General features: G+C 28.5%; 1 protein-coding gene across 1 annotated transcript; it reads left to right on the top strand.

Annotated features, from left to right (window-relative positions):
* Positions 1-492: 492 nt before the first annotated feature.
* Positions 493-8,306, top strand: LOC123291042 (activin receptor type-1). The gene is made up of 8 exons (XM_044871472.1): positions 493-674; positions 738-949; positions 1,013-1,247; positions 1,519-1,742; positions 4,793-5,248; positions 6,324-6,511; positions 6,631-6,856; positions 6,987-8,306. The coding sequence occupies exons 1-8, from the start codon at positions 614-616 to the stop codon at positions 7,137-7,139; spliced, it is 1,755 nt and encodes a 584-aa protein (XP_044727407.1). The 5' UTR covers positions 493-613; the 3' UTR covers positions 7,140-8,306.
* Positions 8,307-11,811: the final 3,505 nt, after the last annotated feature.

Genomic DNA, 11,811 nt, shown 5'->3' on the forward strand with positions numbered 1-11,811 from the left:
AAATTAACCAATTTTTGAATATTTTCCCAGTTATGAGAAGTTTTACTGTAATTATCATGAAGGTTATAAAGAAGGAGAACGATCGCTATGTACTAAAGCATTAGCGCATCTGTCCCTGAAAATTTGTAGAATTTATAGTTCATTTTCAGCCACCAGCCGCGCTGTCATCGGTAAGTAGTATATTAGCGCAAAACAGCCCGCATTTAATGATACAACTTAGCGATCCCAGCGCCTCACTTATTTTTTCAAAATATTGGGGACAATATTTTCTATTGCGATCGTTCTCCTTCTTTATAACCTTCATGGTAATTATTATACGATTTGTAAGGAATTGGATCTATTGATATAATAACTATAAATGCATGCGCATTTCGATAATTTTATGATTGAGTAAATAAAAAGTTCATTAATTTTTTGAAGTAATCAAAAGTTTTTATAATTAAAAAATGTTTTTAATTAATAGAAACTATTTTATATTACATTGTTGTTTATGAATAGTAATTCATATATATATTGAATTAAAGCAATTTTACATGACAAAGACAGTTTGTTGACATTTAGCTGTCTGTAAATATTAAAATTTGACATAAAATGTTTTGAAATCTATATAAAAATGGCTACATTTGCATTAAAAATAAACTTTTTGATATTGTTATCGACAGCGTTATGTTACAGTAAGTTTTCTTAAAATTTATATATGAGCCGAATTAATTTAAACGATGTTTACTGTTTTGTAGATGAGTACCGTAAGAGTGCATTGGATGCTGGACAATCAACGGCGGCACTCAATTCACTAAACTCGGATGATGATGAGGCGATCGTTGAATTTCCAGAAGCTGATAAATTTATGGAACGTTCCCTTGGCACTGAAATACGTAGACGATATACGTGCCATGAATGCGAACCACCTGATTGTCGATTAAAAAAGACATGCTCTAATGCAATTGCTGTAAGTTTATCTGAGTCAAATAGAAATTGTTTAAAAATTGAAATGTTTTATTTGTGTTGATAGTGTTTTAAATCAAGTGTACGAGATGTTGAAGGTCATGAAACAGTGTCGCGAGGATGCACATCAAACGTTGATCAAGTTCCGCTGTTATGTAATGCGCCAGCTGCGTTTCGATCGGCAAGTGATTCTGATGGAACAATAAAACGTTATTCTAGTATGGCGAAGCAGTATCATATTGAATGCTGTGAAGGTGATTTATGTAACAACGGCAGTTTCCCAGCATTAACACCTCAAAATGGTATGCAAGTTTAGAAAATTTCTTTAGTTAAAAACTAATTGAACCCGAAAAAACTACGCTAAGGAATTGCGTACACTATCATGTGTCCAGCGTATCTCAAGAGTTAGTTCTTTATTTCAGGAGAATTGTTTTTTTTTTTTTTTTTGAGTTGGGTCGAAATAATTGAAGTTTACAGCTTTTTTCGTTCTTAAATACAATTTGGCAAATGACCCCTGTTTTCACTCGGCAATTATGTACATAATTACAACCATTTTTTCAATTTTTGTTTTAGATGATTTAAAATACGCTCCACCTAATTATTACATTGTAAAATTAACATTTGCTATTATTGGGCCAGTTTTTATTATTGGTCTATTGTGTGCAATTGTGTTGTTATTTATGCGTCGTACACATCAGAAACGTTTACTGGCAGCTAGAGCGAAACAAGATCCCGATTCTTATTTTGCTAGTGAAGATTTATTAAGAGCTACAGCAACGGGGGATAGTACTTTACGGGTAAAATTTCCTATTTTTTACACTCTATCTGCGGTTGTTATAATCCAAGCTCCCATACTAGTAATCGATTAGATCCGAAGACTAATGAATTTTTTTAATTGTTATTAAAAATTTTTGGAAATAGCATAATAGTCGTATCGGTATCGAAAAAACTATTATGGTATGTGATGTCTTGATTTAGAAAAAATTTATATTTTGCGAAAATTGCTTTCTAGCATATTATGCTTTATCCTCAAAATAAAATAAAAGCCCAATAAATTTAAATAAATATAAATACTAGGGGTGTTTTGATCAGCCGGTAAAGCCGACTATTCGGCCACTTACGTAGTTGGCGACTATTCGGCAAAAAGCGTAGACTATTCGAATTCTTACTTTGTATGTATTTCTAAATAAAAAATATATATAGAAGGAATTATATTAAAAGTAAAACTTTGATTGTTTATTTACATTTTATTGTATAACAGTCTTACGCATTGGGTTGGATGTCGATATTTGAAATGGTTGTTCATACTCGTTGTATTTGTTGATTTTCTCTGTCCACCACGAGAAATTATCATTTGGCACTGATTATACTTGGCTTTACGGGAATCATTGTTCAATTGGTCAAAAAGAAAATCTATACGCGAGACTTTCAAATCCTTTTAATATGATTACATATAAATTGTATTTGAGCTCTATCATTTTAAGGTTGTTGAGGCGCAACAGAAAAAGAACATCATTAACTTAAAATTTTTAGAAATTTATTCATATAAAAAAAATAATGTTTGCTGAAAATTACAATTAATATTTAGAAAATCTGCAAGAAAAAATCATTTTTATTAATAGGAAATATTCATGAAATTTAAATTTGGTTCAAATATTTTTCTTCCGTAACTTTAATGACTGGACATTTCAACTAAACCATTATTTTAATAATCTTTTTAATTACTTAAAATTAATTAATATAAGTAAAAATTCAGTGAGGGCATTTAAAAATTTCTAAAACAGAAATTCAAATTTTTATGCGGGCGTGACATCATAGTACGGGCTTGTCAAATTTGTTGGCATACTGTATGATATTAATTACTTACATTTTATATGATATTTCATTAAATTATACTATTCTACGACTTTTTATTAGAAAACTAAAAAATAACGAGTGTAAATTCTGTGTTGTAAATTCATTTTTTTAAAGTGTAAATTATACATTGAACTGTCACCAATTGACAGATCACGTACTTATACGTCATCAACAGAGAGTGCCAAAAAACTGCGTTTAAATATCTCAAAATTATAATGTATTTTAAATATTTTTTTACACTTAAATACAGCATTTTTAAGCAGTATTTATAATTTTTACTTTGTTATAACGGTGTAAACAATGAATTAAAAATATAAAAAAAATACATGAATATTCCCTATTCCCATAAGAACCAATGTTAATTTGCGGAAACTTATTTTCTGAAAAACTTGCATAATTTTTAGACAGTCGTTTAAAAAAATTTAACATGATTAACAAAAATTTCTCAAAATTTTAAGTTAATTATTATATTTTTAGTATTTAATGCTGTTTTTTTTTCTTCTGTAGCGCCTTAAAAGCCTTAATGAACAATAACAGTTTTGTACTAATGTTTTAAATTTTGTTTACACAAAACATTTCTCTGAACTATGCAACAGTAATACTCAAGGGACAATGCGAAGTAAACAAAACACAATTGCTACTTGTATGCTGTATACGAAGCGCCATAAAGATTACCGAAAACCCTCGAAACAGTGATAAGCTTGGCCGATTAGTGAGCCTTTTTACAACCGACTAATCGGCAAATCTCTAATAAATACGTATTTCAACTCCAATGTAATAATCATCTTCACCATGAATTACCTATTCTATGCAGAGAATATCTATATTATACTTAAAAGTCATCTCATTAAAAAAAAAAGGACTGCGAAAGTTTTTTTTTTTTAATAAAGGATTTTTAGTAGATATAAGACATTTATAACTTCATTTTGAGTAAAAATACGCATCAAATAAAATATTAGTAAATAAAAAGCAAAATATGTCAAAGTAAGTAACATGTTTTTGTTGAGAGCCCAACTTTTTCGCAAATAAGACATCATCGTCATTTACATTGATTTATTCCAGGGCTTCTTAAACTTTTGTAATTCGCGACCCCATTTATGACTGCGAGTTTCTTGACGACCCCCATACAAATTTAAAAGAAAAATAAATTAATATTTTTTGATGATTTATTGATTAGGTAACAATATACATATTCATATGAAAATATATAAGTTTAGAATTCGTTTTGAAACATACAAAAATCTAAAATTAAAAATTGCACAAAAAATTCTAAAATTGTATTTATTATAGTTTCAAAAATAAAAGTGGATTCTGACCGTCTTAATTCTCTCGAATATATTCAAGTAGTTGCGTGGTAACTATTAAATTAAAGTATAAGTTAAAAATTTAATGAGATGGATGTGCCTGTTTTTTATTGCATAACAAATCAAATCTTGGTGGAATGTTTGAAACTGCTGGACGTAAGACCTCTTCAACATTTTTTATCGCTGAACGATATTGGGAATTAATATGTGTTAAAGCTGTTTCTTCAGCAATAATACCTAGAAATTTTGTTGATAATTATTTCTCGGGATTATTTCGGCTTTTAGAGATTGACAAAAATAAATTTATATTTTTTATTAATTCCAATAACATTTCATAATTCATAGTAAATGTTATTCAAGTTATTATAATACTCTTAATAGAAATGCAGGTACAAACAATATTTCCGAACTAGAAGATTTTATGATATATTTATCTACTATAATTGTTATTTTATCTTTATAACAATAATTTTACAAGTTAAAAAACATTTTCTGTTAAATTACCTCTCGCGACCCCAGAATTTTGCTACGCGACCCCAAATGGGGTCGCGACCCATAGTTTAAGAAGCCCTGATTTATTCTAATCAACATATCGGTTGCTGTATGAGATCTTGGACAATTAGTGAAATAAATAATGCCATTATTTTCATTTAATACTCATATTTTATTTTATAACTAAATTTTAGGAAATTTTGGAACATTCTTTAACATCTGGTAGTGGATCAGGTTTACCATTATTAATTCAACGTACACTTGCAAAACAAATATCATTAGCTGAATGTATCGGAAAAGGACGCTATGGTGAAGTATGGCGTGGTATTTGGCATGGTGAAAGTGTTGCCGTAAAAATATTTTTTTCACGCGATGAAGCCAGTTGGACTCGAGAAACAGAAATTTATAGTACAATACTGTTACGTCATGAAAATATATTAGGTTATATTGGTTCAGATATGACGTCACGTAATAGTTGCACACAATTATGGTTAATTACACACTATCATCCACAAGGCAGCTTATATGATTATTTACAAAAAACAGCTTTATCTCAACATCAATTGATGAAAATTTGTTTATCTATTGCCAATGGCTTGGTGCATTTACATAGTGAAATATATGGAACACAAGGTCCACAGGGTCCTAAGGTATTCTTTTTGATTACGCATTTTTTTTTCCGATCTGTCCCCTCTTTGAGAACAACCTGTTAAACGAACGGAGAGATGTATAGAAACAGAGTTCTTCCAAGATCAGAGGCAACGCAGAAACTTCACAGATTCTTTAACGAGGACTGCTTCGAAGATGAATTTATTCGAATTTTCGTACTCAAATATTGTGAACATATTTCCTGTAGATTTCTCCAAGTGCAAATAAAATGAATACAGATTTAATCGTCCTCTACACATGGCGTGCATGTAAAGCTCTTTTGATATCCTCAAATTATAAATTTGGTTGTTCAACCGACACTGTTGTGCCTGTCAAAAAACTACTATCCCCCAGTGCATTTTAGTAAATTTCGACCGACTAGATTAAATGGTATATTTTTGGTAATTCATACTTTAATATCTCGTTCCTCGATAAAACCTAATAAACAAAGTGGGTTTAACACAATAATAAAATAACACAAAGAAAATACTTCATGAAACATATAAATAATAGAAAATTAAAACTAAATCGCAAATCATAAATAAATGAATAAAATGAAATCTGGTCACAAGTACAACGAGGCAGATTGAAATTCAAAATAAAGTGTAAATATTTATACACTGCTGTAAGATCTGCATTATCCTTGGCATCCAAAATCATTTTTGTATTATTTAACCCGCGAGCATAGCACTCCTCTATAAGATGTTCGACCGATTCAGTTCCGTTCAGGAAGCATTTGTAGATACTCCTCAATTGCGCTCACACAATGAGGGACACGAAAATCCAGATTTTCATCTGCTAATTTTATGAATACTGTGTGCATTATTGTTTGTTTGAAGTTTGACATTCCTCTTACAAGTTTTAAGCCTATCACATTCTCCTTCTTGAATTCTGGAAGCCAACTCCAAGTCCTCCCTATGTTTTCAATATAAGAATTATAACATTTTGATATGTATAATGCTTGAGTCTTGGGTAACAATACTTTTCTGACTGACATTTTTCTAAAAAATTAACAATAAGCTAGTTTAATATGAATTTTATTTCATTGAAAATGAAAAGATTTAATTTTGTTTCTAGGGGAAACCAGCTATAGCACACAGAGATATTAAGAGCAAAAATATATTAGTTAGATCAAACGGTTGTTGCGTAATCGCAGATTTTGGATTAGCAGTTACTCATGTCCAATCCACAGGCGCTTTAGATGTAGGGTCAAATCCTAGAGTTGGTACAAAACGTTATATGAGTCCTGAAATATTAGATGAAACGTAAGTTATTACTTAATTTTATATCGATTTTATTTTTACTTAAATTATGTAAAATCGGTATTTGCTTTTTTTTATTTTCATTATGTAACGTTTATTATTATTTTTTTTTTTTTTTTTAGAATAAATATGGACTGTTTTGAATCTTTTCGACGTGCAGATATTTATTCGTTAGGTCTAGTATTTTGGGAGGTTTGTATACGAACATTAAGTAATGGAATTGCCGAAGAGTATCATCCACCATTTTATGATGTAGTACCTAATGATCCATCATTTGAAGATATGAAAAAAGTTGTTGTTTGTGATCAACGAAGGCCTAATATACCCAATCGTTGGTCAAGTGATCCAGTAAGTAGTCGTTATTTTATTATACCACGTTTTGTAAAAAGTATCAAGCCTCCCCGATTTTTTTAAAAATTATTTTTGATCAAAAGAAAAAAAAACGTTTTATCTTTAAAAAATTTTTGTTTTTTATTAGGTTTTAAGTGGAATGGCAAAATTAATGCGAGAATGTTGGCATCAAAATCCAAATGTGCGTTTACCAGCATTACGAATAAAAAAGACATTATATAAATTGGCGCGTGCTGATTGTAATTTAAATTCTGATTTCGATATGGATATTTGTGTTTAATCAAACACAAAATAAGTGTCGATTATAAATCACACGCTCCAAAAAAGAAAAATTACTTCGTATCATCAAAAAATATGTTTTATTTAACGTATATTTCGTGATAATTTCATTTGTCATATCGATATTTACTATGTATATAGGAATTTCAGTTCTCATATCAAATTTTCGAATATATATCATACAATCCTCATTATCTTCAAGGTATAAAATATACCTTATGGAATTATGAAAACCTCTAGAAGGAAATATTAAATCGATATTTTATTTACTCAGAAAATCAGAATAATTTATTTATTGAAGTACAAAATTTTACATTTTGTATTTAAAAGAAGATAAAAAAACTTTCCGATACGCGTAATGATTAGTATGTTTAAGAGAAAATTGCAATTTTTGGAGCAGTATTTCGGTGACGAAAAATGCTTTAAAATTTGTAATTTCAATCGACTGTTATAAAACTGTTAAGAGAGGCTTTCGTGACGAGTCTATACATCTGCTCTAAAAATGATCGTTGAAATTCGGAGTGTCTTTTTAGGGGTGATGATTATCGTTGAACAGATCGTACCGAATCTTCACCGATGGTTACTTGGACATTTTTTTATGTTCAAAGAAATTAAATTTTACTAGAGTTTGACGTCACAAGGATTGTTGCTATTACCGCCATAAAAAAAAATGGGTAGACAGTTTGTTGTAAGAAGTATTATTCTTTAAAAGTTTTTGATAAAACAATTTGTTAATTGATGATAGTTAAATATATTAAACGAAAAATTTTATACAATAGTAAAAGTGCCATTCTTTAAAAAAAAAGTGCGATTTTGAATACAATGCTCACGATATGTTTTTAAGAAAAACAATTCAATATATTAATTGTGTGAGTGTTTATTTTCATCCTATTCGTCCTAAATTGTATCAAAGCTTTATTGATAGGCGTGAGGAAAAGACTTAGTAGGAAAAGAGTTACTACGAGCAATGGAATCACATCTTTATAATTAAGCAATTTTATTGTAACTCGAATTCAGTTTTTTAATAAATAAATGTGGTTTCTTTTGAAAATGTACTGTAAGTATTATTTTAATGTACATAAGAATTATTTTAATTTGCATTTACAAACAATTAGTGTTGGACTCTGTGTAACTTTGATTTAAAACGCTACTGTTTTGAATTCAGTAAAATAAATCATTATTCAATTTTTTTGATGGTATTTTACAAGATTTCTTATTTCGTTTTTACAAACTCTTGTATAAATAATATTTCTAAATAAAAAATTTTTAATCGAAGAAAATTAAACATAAGTATCTCAAAAGTTTGAACAAAAAAATTAGTTAGAAATTCTAATTTTTTTTTTAAAGATTTGCTAAAAGCTTTATTTTTTTCTAAAAGATTTGCGAAAAGCTTTATTTTAATACCTATGATAATTTTTTAAGGCTAATATCTAAAGTATCAAAATTTTTCATTAGTATCAAATTTCTCGAAATAGATTGAATCTTTATTTTGAGTCATTTTGTATTAATGCATTTATAGTTGAGTTTTTATGGATTTGAAAAGTATGATTTCACGAAGTAGGATAGTTACTGACGTGCACCTAGTCTATACTTGAATAAAAAAATACATATATAAAAAAAACAATACCTTTTCAATGTAAATGAAAATCCTATGCCAAATAAGTAAGTAGAAAAGACGTATTCGAACCGAGAGTGCTAAATTATTCGTGACATTATCATTTTCTAATCAATAATTTATGGTTAATTATTGTAAATGACAAATTGATGAATTCAACTAAATGAATCAGTTACGCCGAATCAGAGTTATTCAATCCAACACACAATAACAATTTTATTTCAAACTTGATTTATACACAAATATTGCATTTCGTAATGTAATTATGAAATGCAATATTCTCTTAACTATTACTTCATTCACTGTCATTAATTGTTGGAGTGTACACAGGGTAGTTGTAAATAAAATCAAAAGCGGAAATTTCATTAAACTTCTGTATAAATTATCTCGAACACTTTTTGATTAGAATTGAAATTATTCTGAGAAAGTTTGGAAGGGAGATAGTTTGCATTCTTCTGTTGAGAATCGATTTTTTTTATATCACATTTATGGGAATATAAGACGCGAGATATATGGAAATAACATCAAGGACTATATCTACTTTAAATAGAAAAAAGATTATATTTTCGAGTTATTTTATGAAATTCTACAATTTCCGTTTTTGATTAAGAATATCATTGTTAAGGTTATATTACACGAAATATTTTATGTTCGAAAGCAAATCGTATATAGGATTGAGTTAAAATATGACCGTGTCAATCCCGATACTTACAATATATAATGTAAATATGTTTAAATATCTTGTAAAAATTCATGAGATCTTTTTAATGGTTTTAATTTCTATTTATAATATAATTTCAAACGCAATAGATGTAGACAGTATTGAAGCAAGAAAATTATAATAGTTCTCAGAAAAGTCACTGTTTTTTTATAACTATTTTATCGATAAAAACTGTACGGTTATGTGAACGGGTCTTTACATTATTTTAGAAGCGGTAATTACTTATTACAATGGTTTTTATGGTTTATTTTAGTAATTCTCTGACTGTATGGATTCTAGTGTCACGAACATAATATTAGACAGCCTCCGTGCCATAGTAGAAATTACTAATGAATCGAAGTTAATTGAATAAAAGGAGTTGCTAGGGTGTAATGAATTACAGTTATATAAGAATCATAATTAAAGTCAGTGTATTTTCTAGTAAAAATACTAAATAATTTTCACATGTCATAAACTGCATTAAGAAACCTGTCTATTATGCGACATAGTAGCCGCAGATTAGGAAATAAACATAAGCTTTAATGATAAATCATCATAATACAATAACAGTGTGGCGATCAATCTGAAAAATGTAAGGGAATTATGAGATTCTGAAAAAGTCAGGGAGTTTTTATATTAGTCAGGAAAGAAATAGAAGAGTGTTTGAAAAGACTTGATTCCTCGTCGATATCTTATGATACTTTATAAGAGCAATTCGATCGCCACACTGAATAAACAAAATAAAGACCCTGTAAACCGGACTAACAAAAATTAAATATTAAAACCACCTAAATGCCTAATTTTTTACATAAAAAAATAAATTGTTATGAAATATTTTGTTAACAAATACTCTCTTATCAGGGTACAAGAAAACCCTCCTCTGTGTATTATTTGTTATAGACAGGGGCTTGTTTATTGGATTGAATTTTTTTAAATCAAATGTGTGGTACAAAAAAAAGTTGTTAATTAATTATTACTTAAATAGTTTTGTTAAGTTAATTACTATTAGAAAATATACAATTTTTTTTTTATAATTATATATATTATACATATATTAAAAAAAAAAAAAAAAAAACACAAATTACTCTAATAAAAACAACAAATTTTATTTAATTATTTTTTATTAATTTAGATTAAATTGATTTAATTGATATTTTGCATTTTCATTATTGTATATAATTAAACATCACATTTACAATAAATATTTTTTTTGGTATTTTTTAAGTTTTACCTACCTAAAACCTAACTACAGAAACCTATTTCTTATTAATTATTAATATATTAAAGGATGTCTCAAAATTAACGTAAGAAGTAATTTTGATAGAAAACACAGATTTTAAATAAAAAAGTTGTACACTCTTTATAAATTCATAAAGTATACATTGCCTATCTGTTGCCGTACGTGGTATACCTAGTAGGTCTCAATAAATACTAATTTAAATAGTTGTGAGGGGCTGATGTTGTGCATAGTATATGCATGCAACCTCTCAAAATTAATTATTGACAGCGATTCCATTTTAAAATGGTTCCCTTACTTTTGGTAGTCCTTATATTTCTTTAGTACTGCAAATTAGAAGTAACCCAAAATGGCCTAAAACAAAAGGTTAGCCTTCTAGGGGAATATCCAAACATTTTCAAATTACAGGAATACTAGTTTCTTCCCTGATTAATTTTTACAGACATATCTGTATCTTTACAAAAAGCTGCGTTTTGGTGCTATACCCTCTAGAAGTTGCATGATTTTGATATTTGGTGTAGTGGCACTGTTTTTCATAAACTCATCTCAATTAATGGGCGAAAAAGGCGGAGTTTTTGGTAACTAAAATGCCCAAATTTTTAAAGTATGCCTATGAAGGTAAAGAATTGTGAAATTTAGATGAAGTTAACTGTTTACTACAAAAAACGTGCTCTTCATAAACTTGATGAAGTTTTGTTTACAATCTGAGGGTGATGGTTTTGTTGGTGCAACCAAAGTAATGTTCTAATATGGTAACCTTGGATCTAAATGATCTTGAATAGGATCAATAAGAAATAAAAATCACCAAGTCATCACTTCCTCTTGTAATAGAAGAAAGTGGAAAAACTAACTATATTTAATTTCGAAACAAATATTCTACTTGAAGGAAGAGATTTAATATTTCTAATTAGTTTCGAAGTAAGATCAATGAGAAATAAGAATCACCAGGCTGTCAAAACCTCAACAAAAATTGATTTAGGAATCGAAGCGTAATTGAAAGTTTATGATTTTAATAGACAAATCTGTTATCGTTTTCGTAAATAAGGACATGAATTCACTTCAAATTAAATTGTTAAGGTCCTCGTAAGCTGGATCTCAGCCAGGTAAGGCTTGATTGCGGG

Source organism: Chrysoperla carnea, chromosome 1 (assembly GCF_905475395.1).
Source record: "Chrysoperla carnea chromosome 1, inChrCarn1.1, whole genome shotgun sequence".
Taxonomy (NCBI): domain Eukaryota; kingdom Metazoa; phylum Arthropoda; class Insecta; order Neuroptera; family Chrysopidae; genus Chrysoperla; species Chrysoperla carnea.

What these genes read in the sequence shown, in the direction of transcription:
- LOC123291042 (XM_044871472.1), top strand. Translation starts at nt 614, where the DNA reads ATGGCTACATTTGCATTAAAAATAAACTTTTTGATATTGTTATCGACA. An exon ending in CATGCTCTAATGCAATTGCT is followed by an intron (nt 950 to 1,012) that starts GTAAGTTTATCT and finishes TTGTGTTGATAG; the next exon opens with TGTTTTAAATCAAGTGTACG. An exon ending in AAGGTCCACAGGGTCCTAAG is followed by an intron (nt 5,249 to 6,323) that starts GTATTCTTTTTG and finishes TTTTGTTTCTAG; the next exon opens with GGGAAACCAGCTATAGCACA.